The sequence below is a fragment of the Doryrhamphus excisus genome, linkage group LG21 (assembly GCF_037039965.1).
Source record: "Doryrhamphus excisus strain RoL-2023G ecotype Guam linkage group LG21, RoL_Dexc_Guam_v1.1, whole genome shotgun sequence".
Taxonomy (NCBI): domain Eukaryota; kingdom Metazoa; phylum Chordata; class Actinopteri; order Syngnathiformes; family Syngnathidae; genus Doryrhamphus; species Doryrhamphus excisus.
Genome location: NC_136377.1, coordinates 4158031 through 4185141, shown reverse-complemented (window position 1 = coordinate 4185141; position 27111 = coordinate 4158031). Strand labels below are relative to the sequence as shown.

At 41.2% G+C, this 27111-nt stretch overlaps 1 protein-coding gene across 4 annotated transcripts; it reads left to right on the top strand.

Moving 5' to 3' along the window:
* Positions 1-1664: 1664 nt before the first annotated feature.
* Positions 1665-27111, top strand: cpeb4b (cytoplasmic polyadenylation element binding protein 4b). 4 transcript variants are annotated; one of them, XM_058087108.2, is made up of 11 exons: positions 1665-2066; positions 2724-3946; positions 14011-14101; positions 18084-18134; positions 19893-19916; positions 20469-20639; positions 21727-21816; positions 21890-22008; positions 22078-22192; positions 23250-23431; positions 24349-27111. In XM_058087108.2, exons 2-11 carry the CDS (start codon positions 2771-2773, stop codon positions 24574-24576), a joined length of 2247 nt encoding a protein of 748 aa, XP_057943091.2. In that variant the 5' UTR covers positions 1665-2066; positions 2724-2770; the 3' UTR covers positions 24577-27111. The 4 variants fall into 4 exon arrangements, with proteins under 4 accessions (XP_057943091.2, XP_057943093.2, XP_057943092.2 ...); XM_058087110.2 differs by lacking the exon at positions 18084-18134; XM_058087109.2 differs by lacking the exon at positions 19893-19916.

The following is a 27111-nucleotide window of genomic DNA, read 5'->3' as shown; positions in this document are numbered from 1 at the left end:
CATTTGCCTTTTCTGGACTACAGAAAAGGATAGCGAGATGGCTAATTTTCCTGGAGACAAACGTGACAACAATAACGTGGCGAAAGAATAATGACACTGTTCAACTCCGATGCTGAAGAAGATGAATTTAGTGGTTTTAGTTCCCAGGAGGAGGAAGAGGACAGCAATGAATGACTTTTCCGGTTACTGTTTAACTAATCATGTTACATTATTACTGTATGGAAATATGGGTTAATAACTATGAGGGCAATCTTCGCTGGCTGGGTGTGCTGCAGGGGGGGTCAGTGGGGGTGGTTCATGGTTCAGAGAGAAAAAAAAAAAAAAAGAACTAAATATTTCATACAAAGGTCCTGCAAAACCGGACCCTTAGCAGTCCATCATATTGATCTTTGGGCATAAACTAGTAATAATAAAATCTGTCCTGTGCCTTTTACACAGAACCCAAAGTGAGGCCGCAAACATCGATCAATTAATTAAATGCATGATTTGCTCAATACACAACAGCACTTTCTCCAGCGAGATGATGCTACCTCCAGAGGTAAAAAAGCCGGAATTTCATATTGGTACCTTTTGTACAGAAGAAGCTACAAAGAAAAATACCAAAGATTGACTCTTTTTTCCAAGAAGCGTGAAAAAGAGTATACTTTATGGTCATTATGCTACCTTTTGAAGACGGAAAATTAATCGGTCAGCTTCCTCCCTGAATTCCGTGTCGGTGCCTTATAAACAGAACACACAATGTAGAAAACTGAGAAAATGGGGTCAACTTCGCCCCCATTCCCAATGTCGCTGCCATTTATATCGAACAATGCAGAAGGAGCAAAAATGCCTGCAACATAAAACCTAATTTAGCTCGTTGAGTGACAGTAATGAATGCTTACAAATGATGATAAAGGAGGATGACATAAACCTCATATTTTGCTATTATGAGTGCTTGAAATACTGCGTAAATTATTTGCCTTAGTATCCCTGAATTGGCCGCACAGTGGTCTAGTGGTTAGGATGTTTCGCACACAGTCTGGACATGTGGAAGATGTCGGTACGAATCTCCGATGGATATTTCTTGTGTGGAGTTTGCATGTTCCACTTGTGCATGCGTGGGTTTTCTCCGGGTACTCCGGTTTCCTCGCACATTCCAAAAACATACATATTAGCTTAAGTGGCGACTCAAATTATCCATAGGTATGAATGTGAGTGAGGAAGGTTATTTGTTATTTGCCTCTCCCGCCCACAGTCAGCTGGGATAGGCTCCAGCACCCCCCTCACGACCCTAATGAATATCCCTGAATTCAAAACATGAAACAAAATTATGATATTCCTAAAGATAATTTGATTCCAGTGTAGATTTTGCCATTTGTCAGATGAAAATATGAATAGAAAAAAAGTACACTGCCCCCTTCAAGTGTCATGGTTTTTTACACGACTGATTCGTGAAAAGACAGGTCGTGCTGAGAAAAAAAAAATTCCATCAGATCATTTGTGCCCTCCTTGTGAAAAAAAAAAAAAAATCATGGGTGTATTGTTCATGTAGCTTTGGGCGGGTGGTAGGCGGGGTCATAGCAAAGCTACCGGTTTTTCAGCCAATAAAATGCCGAGGTGTGGCTCTCTGTGGGCGTAGACGCGAGGGAAGGGGCGGAGATACAAGCGGAAGTGTGTTTCGGCTGATCCTTCACTGTCATTCGGCCACGGTCGGCTTCAGTAGAGGGGGGGCAGCCAAAGCACACACACACATACACACACAAGGAATCAGGCAGATAAAAAAAAATACTGAAGCGAAAAATGAAACCGACCGAATAAGGCTTGTGACACATCCGTAGCCGAGTGCATTTGACGCGTTGCCACGAAGCCCTTGGATGACACGGTCCACAGTGGAGGCATAGCGGTGTCATTGAGCAGGCAGGACACGTCAAGAGAAGGGAGGAAGAGAAAAAAAAAAAGCTGACCGACAGCACTCAGCTTTTTAAATCGCCTCTGCCTGCATTTAAAACATCCTTCCAGGGACGACACCTTGCTGTCAAGCGGACGGAAGGTTCTCGACAAAAGAGGTCGGAGGTGGTGATCAGAAGGTGAAACATTTATATTCGACCGCAGCCAGCTAGCATGCTAAGCTAGGAGCTACCTTGCTATGGCTATTAACCTATATTAGCTAGTTAGCTACATTTTTTAACCGGTTGTCAACCTTTTCTTTGTTATCTCTCTATGATCAAAATGATTACTACATCTTTACGTTGCGTATTTAGCCCATGAAAGAGGAGAGTCTTGACAGCTGTCAAACAAGGTCGTACGTTTTTTTCAGTTATATCGCACACGTCATGATCGTTAGTATTTTAAAATGACTTCAATGTATTTCCTTTTTTTTTTTTTTTTTTTTAAATGCATGGCGTGTCAGTTTGCGTCAAGGAAACGTCTCCAAAAAGCAGAATGTGTCGCCTAGTCACATCAGAGCTAGGAACTAAAGCAGCATATTGGCTGCCAGCAGCTCAGCTGTCCGTGGACAGGTTGGCAACGTCATGCGGTTATAATTAGCCGGAGATGTATAATGTTTGCTTAGCACACAAGCGTTAAAAAGATAGAATGCTCAGGGAAAGGATGGGCCCATTGGGCTGTGAGATGGTTATCACGTATCTAGAAATTCTATGAATGGGTAAAGCAAAACCGGTATAGAGATGTATAAGTCTGTAGTGACTGCTAACCGTGCATGCTGTGTGCTCTTTTCTCCATAGGACCAAACGATCACGGGATACTATTTGTGTGTGGGGGGAGCAAACAAATGGGGGATTACGGCTTTGGAGTCCTAGTTCAAAACAACACTGGCAACAAGTCCGCATTCCCGGTCCGGATCCACCCGCATCTGCAGCCCCCACACCACCACCAAAATGTGTCGCAGAGCCCTGCTGCGTTCATAAACAGCACCACAGCCGCGGGGAATGGCACCACGGCGAGCTCACCCTGGCTCTTCCCGGCCTCTGCCACCCACAGCAGCGTGCAGGACGAAATCATGGGGGGGCCTGACAAGCCCAAAGCACAGCAGCAAGAAATGCAAGAAACGCAAGAAAAGCAGCTCTCCCCCGGGAGTCACCAAGAGGGCGGAGGTGGCGGCGGCGGCATCATCATCTCAGAACTGGAGAAGAGCCGGTCGGAGGATGGCAAGACGGACAACGGTGCCCCCGACGCGGGGAAAGATAAGCAAATCCGCCTCGAGTCTCCTGTGCTGACGGGCTTTGATTACCAGGAGACACCTGGTCTCGGGGGCCCGGTTCAATCCAGTACCACGTCATCGTCGCTCACCGGCTTCAACAACTGGTCGGCGGCCATCCCGCCGGCGCCGTCAACCATAATCAACGAGGACGTCAGCTTCTTCAACCCTGCCTCTGCCAGCAACGGGCCTCTGCTGTTCCAGAACTTCTCGCATCACGTCAGCCCGGGGTTTGGCGGCAACTTCTCCCCTCAAATAGGACCAGCCGGCACCCTCTCGCAGCACCACCCGGCACCCCCGCCGCACCCCCACTTCCAGCACCCACACAATCAACACCAGCAGCACCGGCGCTCGCCTGCTTCGCCGCACCCTCCTCCGCCCTTCCCACACAGGAATCCGGCCTTCAACCAGTTGCCGCATTTGTCCAACAGCCTGAGCAAGCCTCCGTCCCCCTGGGGGCCAGCGAGCTACCAGAGCCCCTCGCCTTCTCCGGGCTCCTCCACCTCCTGGAGTCCCGGAGGTGGTTACGGAAGCGGTGGGGGTGGCTGGGGCGGATCTCAGGGCCGAGATTATCGCAGAGGGCTCAATGGCGGTATGACCCCTATCAACTCTATCTCACCGCTGAAGAAGACCTTCCTGAACAACCACGTGGCCTCCCAGAAGTACCCTCGCAACAACCCCGGGGGCTTCAACCCCAAGTCTTGGATGGATGATGGAGTCGGACGCAGTGATAACATCTTCCCATTCCAGGTATGTCTAACCTTCATACGGCCCATCCATTATCCATACATTGCCGGTAAAGCATAGGGATTATACATTTGACTTTAATGCCTTTCAATTACTACATTTGGGAAGAATTAGGACAGTTGTAAGCTTTTACTCCTGAACTACTGCACACTCTACTGTCTTTGACCCCATAAGTCGGAGGAACTGGAAATTTCTCATACAGCTTTCTGGTGTTTAGCCGAATTGCAATGAAATTTAGTACACGTCTTTCAGGGGATTGACAATCCTGTAAAATTTGAGCAGTGTTGGTTGGGAAAATATGGCCGCCATCAACCAACCATTTTTGCATTGGCACGGCCGGTACTCCGGCATTGACCCTTTGTCTACTATATTATTGTAAAGCTTTGATGATGTCTGTATTACACGTCACGTACGCTATCATGTTGTCCACAGCACAATCTATGAGGGATGGCACATACATGACAATTAAACAATAGCCCACCCCATTTAATGTTAATTTAATGCGGTAAAGGTGATATTGCTGTTATGTATAGACATTGGGAGATGAAATTAACAAGGCGATTCACTTATAAGTAAGGTTTTTTTTGTGCTTCTTTTGGAGTCGCTTGCATTGCTTGTCCGTGATGATGACTAATGTGCTTGTGTCACTGCAACGTTGCAGTGTGCCACATATGCGAGCTGAGGGGGGTTTATCAAGGATGCAGAGAAGGTTATAGAATAAAACCAGCGAGATCATACATTTTTTTTTATATTTGTGTTTCACTCTTTTCACATGACAAAGTCTCAATATCATATTCCCAGAAATGGCGCCTAATTATTTTCTTTATTAATAATCAAGCATGAGTCTGTTATTAAGCAAGTCCACTTGTTACATTTTTATAGGAAAGACTTAAGAGTGCACAAATAATTGTAAAAAGGGTCTGATTAGAATTGACGGAAAAGGCGTAAAGAGAGCATGAAGAAAAATTCATTGTATTGATCTGCCATGGTGATTGATTGTGTAGGTCATTACAACGAGGGCGGGGCCTGGGGGATAATGCTCGCCATAGGCCCCAACTCGGCCTCATGACCTCTCTAAGTACTGTACATAGCCATTGTTCCTTTTTGTCTTAATTTCCTGGTAGTGTTCTGTCAAAGTCAGGTATTTGAATTCATTTGAAATAAATATACGTATATGCTCTTAAAGTGAGTGGACGATCACTTCATTCGTTGCTTTAGCTGCTGATGCCCTAATGGCTCCACTAATTGGCCTCAAAGACCACCATCTTTAAGTTTTAGTTAATTTTATTCAAAAGTCTTACACATGCCAAAATTATAAAATTTTGAAGCCTTAAAGTTGCCCTTGAAAGGCTAAAACTTCTGTGAGACTTAAGATCAGTGAACATCTAAATTAGAACCTAAAGAACTGTGATGATAACCAAAGAGCCGACAATGGACCTTATTGCAACGTAGCATTAGCTGGGTAGTCCAACAGCAAATACAATATGCGCTATGAACAATAAAACATTGGGTATGGCGTGAGTATTTTGTGTAGATATTTATCTGGATACACTCCTGCTACAGTAGGTTACTTTTTTTGTTGTGGTGTTTGGGTCGATTTTTTCTTCAAACGATAGATTGCATCTATTTCCTGTATGACTCAAGCCTGCCACAATAGCGCTAAAAGTCATACAACCGCATACAGCTTTGATGTTAAAAAAAAAAATGCTTGGCGAACCTGATGTGGCCCCACAGTTTGCCCACCCCTAATCTACACACTTAGATGCTGATCTTTAGAACAAGTGTGATGATAACCACAGAACAGGTGCTGACCGGAAAATGGCCCGTATTTTTTTAATCCCCAGGTTGACCAGTTCTGATGTCTCAACATGTCCTTTCCTTGTTGATTTTATTGCGTTTTTTTTTTTATGAACAATAATATAAACTCCGATAATCCTGCATTCAACTTGACTCCTGACACAATGAACAATCTCGTCATGAAATCCCCTGTTGTAGTTTAAGCTAAAGCTACTCCCATCTGCAGTATGTGTGTCTCTCTTATGTGATGAATCAGATCAAGCAAAGTGGCATTGTCCTTCTGCCCTCTTCATAGCAAGGACACATGGAGGATGGGCACTAAATGACCTTACTGTGTGCGTGCGTGTGCAGAAGTGCTAGAAATTATGCAAGTCTAACCCACTTACAAACAACAATTGTGACACGCAATCGAGAGTTTTTCTCCAATAGATTGGTACCTTTTTGTAATTTAGTTCAATTACTGCAATGAAACATGAGCATGCATTATTTTTTATTTTAATAGAAGAATAGGACACCCAAGATATATTGGAGCCTACATTATTGAATTGGAAAATGTGCCATTGATATGATACATTTTTTATTTCCTTGATATAATTACTGAGGAATTGTTCACACCTTTAAATAAAGTCAAAATAAAACTGTATACTATGGGTAGTCATAATGCACTTACAATCAAAATAAAGTTGGAATATGTTGAGAAAAATCACAATTTCACAAAGAGAATGATGTAATTAAGTTTAAAAAAAACACAATCTTCTATTTGTGTGTCTGAGCTGATAAAAATTGTGATTGTGTTGCTCAGTGCTTGTAGACATACTACATTGCACAAGGCGGCCACCAGTTTGGTAACCACTGTAGAATTTATCCAAGCACGTCTATATTAAATGGAAAACATGAGGAAGTGTCGCCACGCTACCTTGTTTTTTTCGTCTTGAGCCTTATGTAGTTTCCTTTTTAGCACTGACACAGCACATTTAGGGCTCCTTCACACTGGGCCATGTCAACTGTGCCAAAACCTGGTCACTCACAGTGCTCTACAGGTCTGTTTATGTGTGCCAACAACACAGAATGACAGTAAATGTACTCATTGTGTAGCGTATTTTGACTTATTTCTATTACTCGAGGTGGTTGTATCATGAATTGGTCCATATAGAAACAAGACATTAGTTTTTGGATGATTTTTGTTTGTATATTTGTCCGTCTTTTTGTTGTGTCGTGGCTGTTTATTCCAAAGTAACAGGAAGAGCCATGCAGGGCACACCATGTTCCTGTACTGTAGCACAAGCTGCAGTATAAGCAGGCGATGCTGGTGTTATTAGAGCAGATTTAGTATTTGGGCTGGGCTGTGGGCCAGCGACACTCCTGCTAACTGCTATTAATGCAGCTAGTGCCAAGCTTTTACCCCACCACCCCGAAATGTGTGCGCTGTTGTTTCATGTCCTATATATTGTTGTCTTTTCGTGTCTCGCAGCACACACACTCCTTCCCAGAGAGCTGCTGTTGTGTCAGGTGTTGTGTACTGTAAGCCAAGACAGGATGTTGTCTTTAGAGAACCACCTGGTCAACTGTTGGTTAAAGCTTTGGCATCCTCACTGTAACTTTTGGACGTGGTGCAAATATAGTGTGCATTCATATGCATTCAAATGAGTGTTACAAAACATCGAGCTTCAACACATCAAACCTTATCATCCACCTGAAATGGCAGCATCACAACAACACAAGTGGCCCGGGGTTTGTTCTTATCGCCGTGGTGTTGTTTGCCACAGACGACCCGAAGCATCCTATTAGAAAAGTTAGCCAATTTGAGAGTGTATTTCATTATATGGGTTAAGGTTTGTAGCTTTTCATACAAGACTCTGCGGAACTTTAATTTTACATCGTTTTGTATCATCATATTGGGATACATCAAAAAAATATTGTGATCTAAATTATCCATAGGTATGAATGTGAGTGTGAATGGTTGTTTGTCTATATGTGCCCTGTGATTGGCTGGCGAACCAGTCCAGGGTGTACCCCGCCTCTCGCCCGAAGACAGCTGGGATAGGCTCCAGCACAACACAAGGGGCCCGGGGTTTGTTCCTATCGCCGCGGTGTTGTTTGCGACAGACGACCCGAAGCATCCTATTAGAAAAGTTAGCCAATTTGAGAGTGTATTTCATTATATGGGTTAACGTTTGTAGCTTTTCATACAAAACTCTGTGGAACTTTAATTTTATATTGTTTTGTATCATCATATCGTGATACATCCCAACAATATTGTACCCCGCCTCTCGCCCGAAGACAGCTGGGATAGGCTCCAGCACCCCCGCGACCCTCGTGAGGAAAAAGCGGTAGAAAATGAATGAATGAATGATAAGGTCCATATCACCCAACCCTACTCTTCCTTCTATGAAAGCCTTACCCAGTAGATGCCAGGTACTTTCTGAAGTTGAGTAAAGGACACTGTCCACTATATGAGGAAACTCACTCAACTCACTTGGCTGTGAAGCTCTGTCTGAAAAACGGAGGTGCTACATTTTTATCAAGCACACATCCTGTTTTTTTTCATTCCATTCCACTTCACATGGAGTCATTTCACCAATTAGATGTTCATTTCACTGCAGACCTCACTTGATTGAAACAGGATAATGTTGAATGTTTAAAAAAAAAAAGCTTCATTCATTAGAGATAGCTTTTCATCCTTTATCCATGACATGCGCATGCAAATTCCCTTGCACATCTACGAGCACTAATTCTGACTGAGCCATTAAGCTGCAGAAGGCCCGAGGTTTCAGTCATTACCCCTGGTCTTTGTCACGTTGGTGCTAAATGAGGGAAATGTTTTTAGACTAATGAGGGGCCTGAGCCGGGCTGCACACAGCTCATACTGTAGCTCTGGCTCATACGGCTTCATTGCGCCCTTCTCACACCCTTGACAGAAGCAGTACATGTGTGTGCACATGCCTATGGCTGCACGGGCCCTCATTAGCCCCCGCCATATCTACACATGTGTCCGAACAAAGCAACAGAAGACAAAGCAGTGTCTATGTGGAAGTGTCTTACTCTATTTATTTCCGCAGCTTGCATACAATGAAGTGAGTTCAGCCTAATCCCTGAGTAATCCCCAAAGCAGAGGAAGGTTTCTGTTTCTCCATTACATGCACAACAATTACCAGCACTCGGCTAACAATTGTTAATAAGTTGTTTTTGACAGTTGAGGTGTTAAATATCCTAGGAGGGCTTTGAAATATTTTGGCCCGCTGCAGCCATATTCACAGGCATCAAAAGCCCAACCTGCTTCCCCTTCCTGCCCCCCTGGTAAGGCAGGCAGGGAGAAAAGGCCTTTTCTCTTTTTTCCTTTTCTCCATCCTCCTCTTCTTTTCATCTGCCCTTTTGCCTTCTCTGTTTTGGACTTCCTTTCTCTCCTTGTTGTTGAGGATGTGATTAAAAACACAATAAGAACCAGTGAAATGGACAATTTCCCGTCAATTTAAATGTAGATGTAGAGGTCAAAATCTCTGTATTGTTTCTCCTTTATCCTTTTATCCCTATGTTACAGTTATTTACCTTTTCATACAGCCTCCATCTTTCACTATAAATCCAGGTGACATGAAAGGACAATGTTGGAATGACTTATCCGTAGCATGCTCTATTGAATAGTATATTTCGGCTTATATTTCTTAGGCAGTACACGATATGTTTTACTAAGTTTGCCTACAAGTGCAGCCAGCTAGCGAGCTCGGCACCATCATCAAAAGTACATATTACTATTACTTTAATATTAAAAATGTTATAATTCAGTCAGGGATGCACGGTGGTCGTGTGGTTAGCGCGCAGACCTCACAGCTAGGAGACCCGGGTTCAATTCCACCCTCGGCCATATCTGTGTGGAGTTTGCATTGGGGACTCCGGTTTCCTCCCATGTTCCAAAAACATGCTCCAAATTGTCCATATGTATGAATGTGAGTGTGAATGGTTGTTTGTCTATATGTGCCCTGTGATTGGCTGGCGACCAGTCCAGGGTGTACCCCGCTTCTCGCCCGAATACAGCTGGAATAGGCTCCAGCACCCCCCATGACCCTCATGAGGATAAGCGGTAGAAAATGAATGAATGAATAATTTAGTCAAAAGTGAAACTGCACACTATTTTAATGTAAAAGCAGACTAAGTTCAGTTTAATTTTCAGTCCCACTACTCAAGTTTAAAACTTGCTGTTAATACAAAAAAAAAAAAAGTGTACCAAATAGTTTTAAAACTGTAAAATATTAAACCAGGACTTCAGCTCCCTGGGCTCTGCCAGGTGCTTTACCCTTGGACCTCACCCAAAAAGCTCGCTCACTCAGTTTAAACACTTGCTGTTCTTGCTTTGGAAAAAACTGACATCAAGTGTTGGCAGCTCTGTGTACTTCATATTATGGCTGGTCAGTGTATATTATTTACTCTTATTTCCGAGTATAGTGGCTCACGTTATATACTCGTCTCCAGAGAATACTTGGCATCTTGAGTTTTCTAGGGAACACAAAGCCCTTCATTTGTACAAATGCATGTTAAAATAATAATAAATACCTTTTATGAACAATACTTAATTGTGTTTGTTGATGTCACAACTAGTCAAAGTTGAAATATAGTATTTAGCAACTTTTGCTTAGCAGCACACCACACTTACCCTTTAATGGCACTTGCTGTAATAAAGACATCCACTGCAACACATGGTGGAATCGGTCTTTGGGATCACCACTTGTAATAAATGTTGCTTGTATTTGTACGCACTTGGTGACTAATTTAGGCACGGCGTCTATTACAGATGCATTCTTCCACATTGGTGAAGCGTCTTTTGGACAGAGATCCTGCAAAATTGCGGCATCAGAGTCACAACAGTAGCTGCGGAATTTATTCATAACCCGATATTGTCGTAACTGTGTGCTTTCACACAGCGACACGGCATCAAATAATAATCACATATGTGATGGCGTCATCATCAAACAGCAACAATTGCATTCAACACAACAGTGCAGGCGAAGCATGTGCTGGGTGTTAATTTACACTTACCTTACAACATCTTCACCTCTATAAAAAGGGGACCTATTATGCTTTGTTCACTTTTCTGAGATATAAATGTAGTTAGAATGTTGTATTCTTGTGTTCAGATAATTTTGTAAGGTTTGCGCATTTGGAAGTGAGCTCTGAAAAAACGCTCGGTTTCTGAAGGTGTGTTAAAACTGCCCCTTTTGTGATGTCACAGAGGAGTGGACTTCCTTATATGGGCGTATCTGTAATAAGGATATGGATAAGTGCTCTGTCCTCCAAACAGTTAATACAAAGGGACAAAAAATGAGCATTACGGTCCCCTTTTAAAGCACTGAAGCTACCTCTGAAGGTGGACCATGGTCCGATTGACTTCACCACACCCCCTTCATGTCAGAGCTGTATATTCACAACAGTGGCATGGGAAAAAAGACCATGTCCCTTTTTCTCAGTGTGAGAAACGTTTGATGTTTATCCACACTTTCCTTTCCTAAGACGATAAATTATGGTCGTTATTGAATTTTATTGAACATGTGACCCCCCGCATTCGAGTTCATGGTGTATCATTGTACTGTGTTAGCTATTGTTCTCCTGAGGTGGCTTTGCCCTCAAATTGTTTCCAATAGCCAGGGTGTGACTGACCTGTGTGATGCATGAATAAACGCAACTGAAGATGTTGAGCATTGAAGAATTGATTGTCTCGACTACATCCAGGTTGACAAGTACAGCTTTTGTGTTAAGAGGATCTGGATTGTCAAGGCCAACCATTTCAGTGAAGCTTTGTGGACAAAAGTGTGGCCTATAATATTTTTTTTTATATTCTCTTGGGTGTATCGCATATTCAAGTGCTGATGTTAATACAAATTATATAACAATTGTAGTTTTACATGCAGAAAACAATATAAAATGGATATAAATGATGAATGAGAGGGATTAATGAACGTCACTTTTACCTGGCTCTTGACTCACTAGTGAGGACTGGAGACGGAGGAGGTGAAGAGAATGCCACATGAAAGATAAATGTAAATGTCTTGAATTTAATAATGTTTCTCACCTTCTTTATTACTTGCATTTTTCTTTGGCTCCATGGTGGGTTATTTTGCATGTCTTTCTGCAGTGTTTCCATGTTTAATTTACTCCACACCCTATCCTCCACTACGTACTGATCACACTCTCTAGTGCTCCAGACGACTTATGAATACATAGGTCCGCGTTAACTGAGTGCAGGCATTCTGCACCCCATATAAGGAAGCCTGGATTGCATTCACGTCAGTAGGACTCGGTGTTAGAACCCTTCAGAACACTTCAGTGCTCACTTCCCCAATGTGCTACTCTCATTATCTGATGCTTTGGTGTCGTTTAACACTGGACACTAGAATACGACATTGTAACAACATTTATAGGTCAGAAAAGTGGAAAAAACATAATAGCCCTACGCTGCTTACTTGAACCGGTTTACTAGTTCATGTGCATGTTCAAATGAAATAATACCATTACCATTATGACTTTGATTTTATCTCACTAATGTTTAATATTGGCTTGTGTTATGATGCAGTTGAAGTCAACCCTTCGTCCGTATTAGTCGTGACCAAACAGTCAAACCACCATGATGAAGCAATTTTAGTCACCGCACTGAAAGAAGCCTCTGAGAGCACATGACTGAGGAAGCTTTTAAGACATTTCTGCTTTTCAGAGGACACTCATGATTGGGGCAGTGGCTGGAAAAAATGAAGAGACACAGGCAGCGAATGAGGCATTTTAATCATGTGATGTTTTGACATACCAAACATAGCAAATTGTACATAAATTGTGAAAGGAAGTAGCTGTCATGCTGTGTGGCTTTTCATGAGAGGGTGCAATATTAACAATTCATATACTGGACAGTGGCTCGCAAAAGCATCAATTTTTATCCCAGTGTATATTCTTAGGGGACAATACTATAGAAATGAAACTTGAACATAACTATAACTATATGACTATATAAAGGAATTGGTGTACAGCTTTTATATCAGTGTACTGTCTATCCACAAAATAATGGCTGTTGTCATCTGGAAAGGTTGCTTGGCCTTGTTATGTTAGAAACCTCCCATACGGCTCATACTTTGCTTCACAAGGTCACCGTACATGTTGGAATTCATGTTCCCCTCATTGAACCGCAGCGCCCTAGTGCGGGCACCACTCATGCAGCCCGGACCATGACACTACCACCACCATGCCTGTGTGTCGCCGGATATTTAGACATGAATGGCTCTTGTCATTTTCAGTGGATATTAAATCTAAATTATTAGAGCCCTGTAGACATGAAATAACACCCCTATAGTCACCTTTACATTCATATTACCCAATATAGTAGAGTAACTAAACCATTGAAGACATTAATAAGACAAAATAAGTGTGCGTTGCTGTCATGTTCCCCAGGAGAGCTGAGTGACGGGCAGAAAATATTTTTTTTATTTTTTTTTTTTAACAGCAAGAGTAGCCCGTGTTTTTACTAGGGATTAGTAAAAATTCAGATCTGCAAAAAGGTCTGTTGTTGTCATCCCGTTTTTGAGTGCCGTTTGTGTCTCACCAAACATTACAGTAACATTACTGACATCTAGTGACCAGCGCAGAAAACTACACATCATTCACAGCGTCTTTGAATGAGTCTTCTGAATGTCTTGCATACAGCGGTGTGTTAAAAGTGTGTGTCCCACACTGTAGAAAGTTTCATTTTAGAACCAAGTTGTGTTGTCATTGGCTAATATTTAAATTTGTAAATATTTGTAAAACGCTCTGAAACATTTAAGTGTGACAAACATGCTTTCTCACACCACCGTATGTACATTTAGCCATAGGCAAAAAATACACAATTTTGCAAATGCTTGCTGAGACGTGAGGGGTGTGCTCACCTTTTGTGAGAGCAGACTTGACTGAGAATGTGTGCACACATTGCATGGGTGTGTGTGTGTGTGTGTTTTCATGCATGCGCACCCAAGGAACAATTCCCAGTATGGTTGGTATGCCATAGTTTTATGTGACAAAAGCTATCGCCCAACAGCCGTCACGGCTCCTGCTTGTTTGTTTTGCTGCCAACCTAAGTACCACCTTCCAACGCAGAACAGTACACAAAAGATCTTAAAAATGAAATGACACACAAAAAGACTGGTCTGGTAGCTCCTTTGTCATTCCTGCAGATGACGTTAATGACACCTTTATATTCCAAATGAAGCCATGTAGCAGCTTGATGAGAATTTAAGTGACTTTTTTTTCTGTATTCTTTTTAGGAACGCACCAGGTCGTTTGACAGCTTCAACATGAACACTCTGGAGAGCTCCCTGATTGACATCATGAGGGCTGAGCAGGACAACTTGAAAGGTAAACATAGCGCCTGTCACTTGTGCAAACGTTGTTCGTGACATACATTACACAGAAGCAAACACCACGACATGACGTTGCACTTTTTTTTTTTTTTAAATGCATACAGTGATAGCTATGACAAGCACAGATGGGAACTATGAGAGCGTCGAGACTCGAACGCATGTCACTTTGACCCTGTGTGTCATCTTTAGTTGAAGTCCTTGTTTTTGTTGACTCTTTCTTTGGGTCAAAACCCAGATCGCTCTATTGTAATTTGGCAACGATCACACGCTAACCGACTTTAGTTATTGATTGCAAGAGAGCAGCCAATGCCAGTTATTGACTAAATGTTGTTATGCAACACAGCATAAATAGGTTACTGGATTGTGCATGCATGTACTGTTCATGTATTGTTTCATGTTCTAACTGACAGTAATTGCGTACGACCAGGGCATACAAGTATTGATTTTTTGGAGGCAGGGGGTGGAAATGCATGTTGGTAACAGTTTTGGTATTGATACTCTATTCTCAAGGCATTAGTGCAGTTGAAAGAGTTTCCTGGGAGGGTGGCATGTTAATTAATGCTTTATAGGCCATGAAACTTAAGCCTTAATCGTGTTTTCTGCTGGGTTGTCACTCTTGAATGGGAAGCTGTTTTTTTTCCAAGAAACTATATGCCTTAAGCTCAATTAACTTTTCTAATATTACGGAGATTACACAGTACAATAGAACCAAGGTGTAATTTACAGATAGGAAATAATGTGAAGTACTACTGAAGCGATGATAATGATTTTGACTACCTGAGAAAGTAGGAAGGAAAACATAGCTCTCCAGTTGGTGCCAGCTTGTTTGGTCACTCCCTTATCAAACTTGTTGCCGTTTGACTTTTCTTGTTTACTCACTTGGCCTAGCTGTCACTGGTGGTAGCTAGCTAGCTAGCTAGCATTATCCGCCTATCCGTGTACTGGACTCCACAAACATGTGACATTTTGTTTTTAAGTAACTATCATTCTGATGCCGTCTAGTGGCGTTTTATCAATACTGTAAGGTTAAGGTATAATGTTTTAAAAAGCCAAAGACAAAGCAAACAACATAATAAATTAATTTTTTTTTAGGTTTTTAGGCTTTTCCGAGAAAATATTGCTCAAGTTCCAAAATGTGTACCCCTTTTGTCCTGTAAGATTGTGTATTTTTACATAAGAAGAAAAGCCTGGTGTGTTTTGTAGCTCTAACAATGCCATAATAAATGAGCTCCACAAGTCATTCCCACCCCTTATTTATTTCAGCCTTATGCCCACTGTGCTCGGCCAGCTCCAGCTGTGTTCTTAATGTTGTGCTGTCAAAACTCTGTAAATCTTTCCTTAATAATTAATGTGAGAAGGCGACTTTGCTGCGTTTTGGTGCGTTTGCTCTAAAGCCACGGTGCTGCCGATAGCATGCTTTTTTGTGTCTGTTTTTTTGTTAGTAATCCTTAAGGAATAATGCACTTTTGGGGGGAATTTTGTCCATCATCTACATTCTAAAGATATAAAAACAGATAAAAAGCAGCAGCTAAGAATGCACATAATGGGGACACAAGTACTGTATTCCGCCTATAAACTCCAAACAATTTACATATAATTTGTCATATTAACCAAGCTACAGCAACATTGCTATTATCTTTGTTATGCTGATTGAACTGCATTACATTACAGTGGAATTTCCATTTGTTGGGCTAATAAACACATATCTTATATTAATGGAATATTGACAACACTTTGCCACACCACGCCGGCTAGCTACTAGCAGGTTAGCGACGAACTTCCTCAGGCTACATCTTGGAGCTGTCGCTACCACTGATGTGTTTTGTTTTTGAGTTTGGAAAAGTTAATGCGAAGTGTTTGTTTCCGTGTTGCTATTTCCAGTCATGCTCAAAGTACCAAAAAGGACCAAAAAGTACGACATAATACTGTATAATATGTTATCATGAATTCACCTGTTGCAACATGGGTACAGTATGTACATAAAACCATAAAACCGTGTTGTAGGTGTTTTTAATAGCGGCCATTGTTTGTGGTATAGGTGTGTCCCATTATGCGCAGTAATGAGCTGCTTCTTTTTAACTATTCAGGAGATTTTGGAAAATGGGCAAAATTTTGGGCTAAAAAAAAAAAAAAGTTGAGTTTTCTTTTAAGGATATGATGCAGTTACGTTCACTTAGCATTGATAGCATCTTGCTGTAATATTATCTCTTGTTTGCTGCGAGGAAGATCAATCCAACAAATCAGTTTCCCCTCTCATTTCACCCCATTTTCCTCTTATTTTTCTTCAGGCATCTTTTATCAGATTGTCTGTTATGACAGTGCTTCTTTTCTTTGCTGCTTTCACATGATACATCACGCCAGATTCAGCCTCATATCCTCGTTGCTTGTTGCAGTCGATTCTGTAATTAACATCCAGGTTTTTACAATGTTTTCTACGCCTTGTGAGTCACTCACATATAAACTATTCAGTATTTGTCACATTTGCTGCATCATGCTCTCTCTGAGACCAACATGCAGTAGCAAATATAATAAATGTTACTGGCTTTTGTCATTTCAAGCCACCATTGTGGACAAAGGGCGAGAAATAAAAGCACAGGGCCCAGGCGAGACAAACTGTCGTCTGTAGTTGTGATTTTGAATTGCTTCCAGCATTGTCTTGACTGACAGAAAGGAACCTTCTGTTCTCCCACGCCACGCACATACAGTACACATACACAAGTATGTTTGTGGCCGCTTGTGCATGCGTGTTTTCCTCAACATTACTGAACATGTCAAGCTTGGCAGCACGCGAGGTGGGTTCACGCAACGGGCATGCCCACCCTGTTGACACTACCCCCCTCCAAGTGCTAGCATGCATACTTCGCATGAAAGATTCAAATCCAATTTGACAACCGTATTTAATTACGCAGTTCTGCAGTTTAGCCCGTGTTTGTAGTTCAACCTCGCCATGTTGTGAAGAACATGCTCAAAAACGCATCGCGGTCCATCCTGTTTTTTTTTTTTTTGATAATCTAGGTCTTGTTTCATGTGCTGCAACTCCTGCATACTGTGCCGTATCTGCACTGTGGGGGAGGGGCCTTCAGACGTCCATGTGACAGAGGCGTTGGAATGCACCAATCACAGGACGCTCGGTGTCCGTACAAACAATGGTTGTACTATTTCAGCTTTTTCATCTCATTATCCCCCCTTTGCGGGGCTTGCATAACTTTGAAGCTTGTTTGGCATCAAAACATGATTTTTTTGTGTGTTGTTTATACAAGCTATGTGTGTGTGAGAGAGAGAGAGAGAGATTGCAAGAGATGGCCCTGGCAAGGGGGACATGTGCGATAGGAAGCCCATAGTGAGAGATGCTCAGACGGGGAAATGGAGGTCGATGAGACCCAAACAAGTAGCCTCTAATGAGATTGATGTGGAGGCAACTCTTGGTTTGCTCGCAGTTGCCAAAGAAAGCCAAAGTGATATCACTCCTAATGAACACCAACAGCCATATTTAAGATATATTCAAATGGCACCGCCCATCGACAAAAGAAAATTGAATAAATACGGTTGTCACCTACACTCTTGATTGGGTTGACCAAAATCCATCTTGATTATTATGATTTTCTCGATCACGCAAAGTAGACGATAAAGTGTTGCATAATTATTACTATTGCTAAACACGCTAGTTATTATTGGTAACCGTCACCTTGTAAAATAGGGTAGAAATAATCCACAAAATCAAACTACACTTCCTTAGTCTGACATGACAGCTCACGCACTACTACGCAACATGGATGTCTAGTATGAAGAATGCGACTGCTTCCTTACACAATACACATAAACGGAATAGGAAAAACTTTTTCCCTGAAATAAACACCCCTAGTCACAAATAATTAAGCTCTCATGCAGTCATTTTGACACTAGACTATTAAAATAAACAAGCGCTAGTCGGGGCTATCATGTTAAAAATATTACCATTGTGTGTCTCCCCTGTGCAGGTCGTCTGGGGTTCCCCCATCCTGGCGGGGACAACCCACTGCCCCTCAATGGTACGTATCCTGATCGACTAGGAGTCAAATTTAATTTCCACTGTGCTTAAAGCTCCTACATTATAGTATTTTTCAACAATTTTAAATAAAAAAAAAAAATCAGTTTAAAAGTTCTTTCACTCGGGCCATGCTGGGAATACGCCGTTTTGTATGTGTTCCTATTAATGCTACTAAGCTGTGCATTTGTCCAATATAATAAATAGATGCCATATACTGTATTAACATTAAGAAGCGGGACAGGAGGACAATGCTAGTGTGGCTACGTGAGCTACAGCGCTAACATGACTTAAGCGTTAATTTAGGTATGAATTCTGACATCTGACACTAGAATTTGACTTGGAACGCGTCATAGGAATCAAACTCGATCATAACCAATCAACCAACCAATCTTAACCAATGAATGTTGTATTTTGTCTTTTATTCTGTTTACTTGCTTTATTCAACTTCATTGTGTCTTTGAGTATTTTGAAAAGCGCTATACAAATAAAATGTATTATTATTATTATTATTATAACAGGAGGATCACCTGTACTTCGTTAGCCTGCCAAAATCTCTGTGGAGATGATGATGACAACCCTTTTGCACATTTTCAGTGCAAGCCATTTTTGTTGACATGCATCATTTTAATATCGTGATTATTCTTTGCTCTCTGGTCTCTGGGCCATGTAGTTTGTTCACAAGATGTGCAGGTCACATGGCTGGATCACATGGTCACGAGCTGTCATAGAGCCGTGAGACAGATGGTGCCAGCGGATACGCAGCACACATCTCGTTCGCTTGCTCTCACCCCCCCCCCTTCATCATTATCATCATGCATTTTTTTTTTGTCATCAGCGTGCTTCAGCGTGTTTTGCAATCTTATTTTTCCTCATCTTTTTATAGAACTATTTGGTCCATTTCAATCTCCTCCCCCCACGCCCCTCCTTTTGACCTTCCCCTCCAGAGTAATGTCCATCTGGGTTGGAAAGTTGACTGCGGGAGCTGGGGATTAGTGTTTGTGTGTACCGCGGCTTCTTCATCCTTTCTGTGCTGCCAGTCCTTTTATATTGCCGCTGCAATCTCTCACAATGTCTCCTGGACTACTTGTGAGGGCTGCTGGGAACAGATTGTGCTTTCAAATGGTGGCTGATAAGCACTCTTGTTTGCCCCCCCCCCCCCACACCCTCTTCCCATCTCTGTACAGGCAATGATCACAAATCTTAACTGTAATGGATACAGTAGAAACTTCTTGTACGAGAAGAAGAATTGCCTTGTACGACTTCATTTATCATTGTCCTTTCATGGTACATCAAAACCAGTATAATGAATCACCACCCTTGCAAATTTGATTATTTTTGGTGTTGGTTGAGGATGGGGGATTTGAACCTACAGTATAGACCGTGTTTTATGGTTCTATGGACTTACAGAATGGTGGAAAGTATATGAAGTGAGGTTCCATGGGTGGTAATTTGGTCATTTCCAAGCAGGTGTTGAATTTCAGTTGCCTGTTTTTATTTGATGACATGCTCATTTTTGTCTTTATTATGCACATTTGAACAGGAAGATGTTATGATTTTTGATGACTTTTTAATGCTTTATCACTGAAATATTGCAGACATTGTTGCATGATAAATGTGTGCCCCAAACATGGCGGCTGCTGCTTTTGTGGAAATTCTAATGCATAATATAGTGGGCACCATCTCTCCGCTTGGTACGCTTATTGATGAAATGCATTGTGGACTTTTCATAATCCCCACTCTTGTTTGATTTCACACGCAGCCAGGAGTTATAGCAGGAGACGAGGTAAAAACATGTCAAATTTTATTCACATATGCATGCCATAATGTGATTGTTGGGACACTGTAGGTTGTTAGCATTTAGCAGAAATGTAGCACTATAGCTCAGCTGCACACGTACACACACACACACACACACTTACACGTTCCACAGTGCAGCACACAACACTGTAAGCTGAGGCTGAGGCTAACTCCCTGGCATAAATCTTTATAAAGCAGCTCAGGGCAGGTTGTATTGGAACAGGCATAGGCAAGGCAGGGCTTAACCCGTACAACGTGTGCACACATACTCACACATATACGCACGCAATCCTCTTGTAAAGCAACGCAGACCCTCACCGACAGGGAACTTGTGTTTTTTTTTGTGTAAACTTGCATGCTTGTTCAGTTTAGTTATTGTGTTATTTTTTTTTTTCTTAACAATTTCGAACCGTTTGGCAGACGGTGAGGTCGAGGTTAGAGACGCAGCCAAATGTGGTGTGTCAGATTAAGCGTTGTTTGTGCTCTCCTCAGGAAATAAATAAACCCTCATCCTGTACTTTTTTTTTTTTACTTTCAGGCCATTCTTCCCTCTTCCCCATGGAGGATGGATTCCCTGATGACGAGCGTGGCGATCAGGGTCTCGCAGGCCTCGGCTCCCCACACTGTTTTCCACACCAGAACGGGGAGCGTGTGGAGCGCTACTCACGCAAGGTTTTTGTGGGAGGATTGCCCCCAGATATAGATGAAGGTACACGCAAATTCCCGAAATACATCTTGATGTTGCATGGCGGGTCAAAGAGACTGCTACGTCACAGTGAAAATACTGCAAAACACAAAACTGACTAGTCTTTTTATCGACTATATCTTTTTATATAAATTATAACTTCAAATATTAGTTCCTTTTTTTCCTATAGTTAGATATTTGTGTAAAAATTTTGAGTGACTTTATTCTCCTAATTATTGGACTTTTTGCGTCTTAAAATGTATATTTGACCTTATTTCAATCACGTCAGGACTATTGTTAAAATTATAAGATTATTGTATGAAACATTTTCTTAAATTATTACTATTAAGGATTTTTTTGCAATATTAAAGTAATATTTTGTAAAACAAATCCCAATTTTTTTTGTAAAATTGTGATTCTCAGAATAGTAATAGTGATTTTCTTGTAATTTTTTTTAACATTATGACTTAATTATTTTACTACTTTTTTTCCCCTCCAAAAAACGTTTACATTTTGTTACATGTAATGTTACATGTTTACATTTAAAAATGTAAAAATTGCGACTTTAGTGTTATCATATTAGGCCTATTTTTTATAAAATGTAAATTTTTTTTACTTAAATTCAGGATTCTTTTTCATGTAAAATATATATTTTTATGTTTGAATTATGACCTTATATTGATAATCAAACATTTTTCTTGTAAAACATATTACGTATTTTTATTTATATTATATATATATATATATATATTTTTTTATTATTATTTTTGAATGTAAAAATGATCAAATGATCACTTATGCTCTTGTGTCTATAATTTTGATATTTTTTCCTGGTATACTATTATATATATATATATATATATATATATATATATAGTTGACGATTTATATCTGTGTTTCAGTATGTATAACATATGATTGTAATTCTACTGTTTCTTTTTAGTGTGGGCTTTCACACAGTAAAAGACTGAATCTTGAGTGGAATGTCCTTGCTTGAAAGAAAACATGCATTATTCATTTAGAAAAGCGCAGTAAAATGTAAAATAGGCCATTCCCGATAAGCCCTCCTTTTTGAAAAGCTGAACGTTAGTTTTCATTTGTTTTCTTTCAGACGAGATAACTGCCAGTTTTCGACGTTTTGGACACCTGTTTGTTGACTGGCCTCATAAAGCCGAGAGCAAGTCTTATTTCCCCCCTAAAGGTATACATACGCACGTTACCCCCCTTGTGTATGTAGAAAGCCTTGACCTAAATGCAAGCGTTTCCACGGGCAGGCTACGCCTTCCTGCTCTTCCAGGACGAGAGCTCCGTGCAGGCTTTGATTGATGCCTGCATCGAGGAGGATGGCAAGCTGTACCTGTGTGTGTCCAGTCCCACCATCAAAGACAAACCAGTTAGCATCCCGCTTTTTGTTTCCTAATTAGCTCGACTTTTGTTGCAAAGTTCTACTTTCGATTGACAGGTCCAGATCCGCCCGTGGAACTTGAACGACAGTGATTTTGTGATGGATGGATCGCAGCCCCTGGACCCCAGGAAAACTATTTTTGTTGGAGGGGTGCCTCGCCCGTTACGTGCAGGTAGGACACTTAAACTCCTGGTAATCGGAATTCATGTTTCCCGTTTATGAACCAAAGCTCCCTAGTGCCAGCAGCACTCATGCAATCATGCAACCCCAGTCCAGGATTGGCTACAATTACTATGCTTGTGTTAGCCAGTCATTCATTTTCTACCGCATTTTCACGGGGGATGCTGGAGCCTATCCCAGCTCCCTGGACTGGTCGCCAGCCAATCACAGGGCACAATTTGCCAATTTATCCTCGCATGTTTTAAGAATGTGGGAGGAAACCGCAGTACCCGGAGAAAACCCACGCATGCACAGGGAGAACATGCAAACTCGAGTGTGGAATTGCTCAGGTCTCCTAGCTGTGAGGCCTGCGTGTTAACCACTCGTCCACCGTGCAGCCCACCACCTATCCATATTCTGTAATAATGACAACGGTTTGTTTATTTAGTTACATTGAAACACATGACATGGTACAATAGTGGTACTGGACCGCTAATTTAGGCTGTTCCTTCTATGACCGGGTTTGATTCCTCCAAGGCTTCCTTTCTTTGATGGACAGAATTACTGGGCGCAGCCAAGGCCTTGAGGGGCTCCGCTTTTGTGGTTGCAGGACTGCTTTTTTTTGTAGACGATGTGGTCCAGCTGGCTTCATGGAGCAAAAAAATTCACATTTTCTAATTTCTCTGAAGAAATCTAGTTGTTCTAGTTCTGTGTGTTCCCTCGAACCCTGCTAACCTTTTAATCCATCTGTGTTGCTGGCTTAAAGCGCTCAGATCTGCTGCCCTCATGAACTTAATGAATGTAAGGCTGAACGAGAGTGCGCAGGATTGGCTGACATCAGGAAAGGCGAGCACCTGTCGTCAAAAATGAAAAACAACAAGCAATGATAAATCATAAATAAAAACTATTATGAAAACAACAGTAAACAAATGTTTTCCTGTTAATGACCTATATTAATATTAAAAAAAAAACTCCCTCACCAGCCATGAACCTCAGTGGCTGACACTGCTGCTGTTTTTATTCTTTAATTTCACGTTTCCTATGCTTGTACCTTATCTCGCCCCCTGCAGTGGAGCTGGCCATGATCATGGACCGTCTGTACGGCGGTGTGTGCTACGCCGGCATCGACACAGACCCCGAGCTGAAGTACCCGAAAGGAGCAGGGCGGGTCGCCTTCTCTAATCAGCAGAGTTACATTGCTGCTATCAGTGCTCGCTTTGTGCAGCTGCAGCACGGAGAAATCGATAAACGGGTTCGTGGAAAGAAATGTGACCTCGGTCTTGCCTCACTTTGCTCTCACGTTTTCCTTTCGACTGTCTAGATTCTACTCGGCATTATTTCCCTGCTGGAAAAAAAAAATGGTACAGAGAATAATGGCAACACTGTAGGCAAAACATCAGCAGCCATACTAATCAATTACATGATTGATTGTATTATGGGAATTTTGGAGAATTGATTTATTGCATCTTCAAGTAGCCAAGTCAAAATGGAGTGCAGAGGCACTGTTGACACGGTGCCTCTGCACCAGCGAGTTTACTGTAATGTCATGTTAGATTACGGAGCAACTCAATATGTTATTATTCCTTATATAGACATATTATGTATTATTTTTCCACTTTTCTGACCTAAAAATGTAGTTAAAATGTTGTATTCTCGTGTTAAACGATGCCAAAGTTTCATATAACGAGGTTTGCGCATTTATTTGGGATGACTCAAAACGCTGGGTTTCAAAAGGCGTGGTGAAACTGCCCCTTTGTGATGTCACAAGAGGTGACATCACAGTTAAGAAGCACTTGGGGTGTGTGGCCAATCAGAGTGGAGTGGGCATGCCCAGAAGGGGGTGGTGTGGGTGGAATAAATTAAAACAGACCGTTTTCGCCGGAAGCACAAATCAAAGGAAAAACAGCTGAATAGGTGCAGATTCTGGAAAATCTAAAAAAGTTATTGTGTGTAGCTGCTCTATAGGAGTCCACAACTCGATACAAAGCGTCGAAAAATGAGCATAATAGGTCCCGTTCAACATAAGTCCTAAAACATGAGTCGTTTAGCCGTATGCCGATTAGCATAACGATACAAAATATAATGCTAACATAAGGACACTTCATTGAAACTAGTGCTGCTAATTTTCCTATAATATCCTAATTCCCTAACTCTCTGCTTTGCCTGCAGGTGGAAGTGAAGCCATACGTGCTGGATGACCAGCTGTGCGACGAGTGCCAGGGGACTCGCTGCGGCGGCAAGTTTGCGCCATTTTTCTGCGCCAACGTCACCTGCTTGCAGTACTACTGCGAGTACTGCTGGGCAGCCATCCACTCGCGCGCCGGACGGGAGTTCCACAAGCCGCTAGTGAAGGAAGGCGGCGACCGGCCTCGTCACATCTCGTTCCGCTGGAACTGAATGCCACGACGCCATGATGACGCCATGACGACGCCACGGCGGCGGAGGAAAGCAGGAGGGCAAGGTAGTGCAGGAGTCACAAATCATTTTAACAAATAAATGCACTTTTCTGTTGCTGGTTCCTTTGTGCTCAACAACTATTTTTAAGTTAATATTTATATTTTCAAGAGAGAAAACAGGAATATATCAAAAGTATGTCCAGCAAGGAAAAAAGTTTTAATTTTTTTTTTTTTTTTTTTTTTTTTAATATTGTCCCCAAAAATGCTTCTATAGGAACGTTGATGTGTTATGGTACTCTGCTATTCAATTGGCATGCTGTTCTTACTCTGTGTCTTTTTTTTTTTTTTTTGGTATGAAAACTCTCCCCCCGCCCTCAAGCAAAGAAAACTATTTTAAATTTGACGTTTTGATTTTGTAGCAGAGCTCTTATGAATTGAAAAAGATGTTTCTGAAGAAGAGTGCACTTATTTCAACAGCAGTATAGCAGACCCTTAGTTCATAACCAAAGCTGTTTTAATATCTAGCATCACAGAAATAGAGAGGCCACACTCTTCTTGTTTTTTCCAGTCCCAACAGAAAAAAAAAAAAATCTCATAATTTGTGGTTTCGATCTCCAAACTTGACATGCAAAAACTAATACCTCAAAAAAAAAAAAAAAAAAAAAAACTCAAAAAAAACATTTTACCCGTGTTCTCTCCCTTTTTGGGGGGTGGGTGGGCGGAGCTACGATGTCACTGGCACACTTCTGTACTTCGCTAGCTTCGTTGCCTCCATATGTTTTGTTTTGTATCTGTAATATGGTACCAGCGCAAGCAAGAGTGCATTATGGGAATGTATCGCAATGGGAGGCGATGCCCCCCCCCTCAAGCTAACCCGCTAATCCATGCAAGCCTCGTTATTAGATCTATTAGAGGTCACATCCTTCCACACTGGAATAGAAATACGAAAAACGATCTGGTTTAGTAGCCATTTTACAGTTTTTATGGGGCTACAACCACATTTAGAAAAGTACGTCACATGTTTAGCAGGGGTGGGAAACCATACGGAATTTTTTTTTTTTTTTTAATACAAGAAAGCCTCATCCCACTTCTGCAATTTTGGAATTATTCCAGACATTTTTTGTTAGCATAAATAAAAGTAGTAGTACCACTACTGCTTCTACTACTACACACTTTAGGTCCAGCAACCAAAGATGGCTGTGTAGTAGGAACTCATTTCCTGTTTGTAGTTGATTTAAAAATAATAATAATAATAATAATAAATCAGCCCCATTTTTATCCTGCCGTCAAAACCAAAGATTGGCCTTAAAAATACAAACTGCAGTAAAATCGCATCAAAAATATTCACTTCCTTCTCGCTATTTTCCAACATGACAAAATATAAAAGTGCACATTCACACGGTGAACATATTGCTTTCTAGGGTGCACTCACACTGGGCAAAGATTTGACTAGTGCCTGGACGTATCATCAACATCATCATCATCATCATCATCATCATCATCGTAGTATTATCAATGCATTCACTTCCTCCCGCCAGTAATGAATAAACCTTGCACAGTATGAATAAGGAAACCTTGCAGTAACTGTATTAGAAAGTGACGACTCCAACTCCCAATAAGTGCAGCAAGCACAGCGTGAGTGCCGAGCGTGATGTGATGGGCCTAGTGTGAGTGTGCCCCCCCTACCCCCTCACCCCCCCAAATTCCCCCACTATAGATGTTTCCAACACTTTTGGGAACAATTGTTCAAAATGAGATGAAAATTATTTTATACATGGCCTGCTGATTTTTTGAAAGTGTTTTCTAGCTAAATTATTTTGTCATGCACATATAAAAATTTATTATGCACTCCTTTTCTAGATTTTTTTTCTCTATTTTTTTTTTTTCACTTTTCCGACAGTCATTTTAGGCACATTTTTCACAGATGGGGAAACTCCTTTTTGCAATACCTCAATTTTTTCACATTGTGAAAGGTAGCTTTTGTACTTTTGTTACTGAGAGATCTGCATATATGGAAATGTTCATTTTAAAGAAGATTTAAAAAAAAAAATAGAGCTGAGTGATTTCAAGATATATAATATTATTTTCAATTATGCTTTTTATACATTTCAGTGCTGAGGACTCTTTAACAACCTTAAAAAAATGTGTGTTGATGCGACTACTTCACAGAGAAGAGACCAAAGTGTATCTGCTCTTTTGGTCTTTCAGCTTTTCCTACACTTGATGTTTCCAGTCTAATCATGATAATAATAATAATATTAATAATAATAATAATAATAGCATGGCGAGAAATAACTAAAAAAAAAATGACAAAAAAAAAGTGGTGATCTTAAAATTTGATGTGACTTAACAACTGCGAAAAATCTGACACTTAACGCTGAATCTCGTATCACAAGAATGGATGTTTGGTGTTTAGATATTTTAATATTTGATGAAAAAAAACGTATATAAATATATACATATATATATTCTTGCCAACTAGCACCTATTGTAATCCTTAGCATGCATGGCGACAAAAAAAAAAAAAAACAGAAAA

Bases quoted from the DNA above. Each gene is read 5' to 3' on its own strand.
- cpeb4b (XM_058087108.2), top strand. From the start codon at position 2,771: ATGGGGGATTACGGCTTTGGAGTCCTAGTTCAAAACAACACTGGCAAC. The intron at 19,917-20,468 runs GTAAAAACATGT...TTTTACTTTCAG, and splicing joins GAGTTATAGCAGGAGACGAG to GCCATTCTTCCCTCTTCCCC. The intron at 22,009-22,077 runs GTTAGCATCCCG...TTCGATTGACAG, and splicing joins CCACCATCAAAGACAAACCA to GTCCAGATCCGCCCGTGGAA.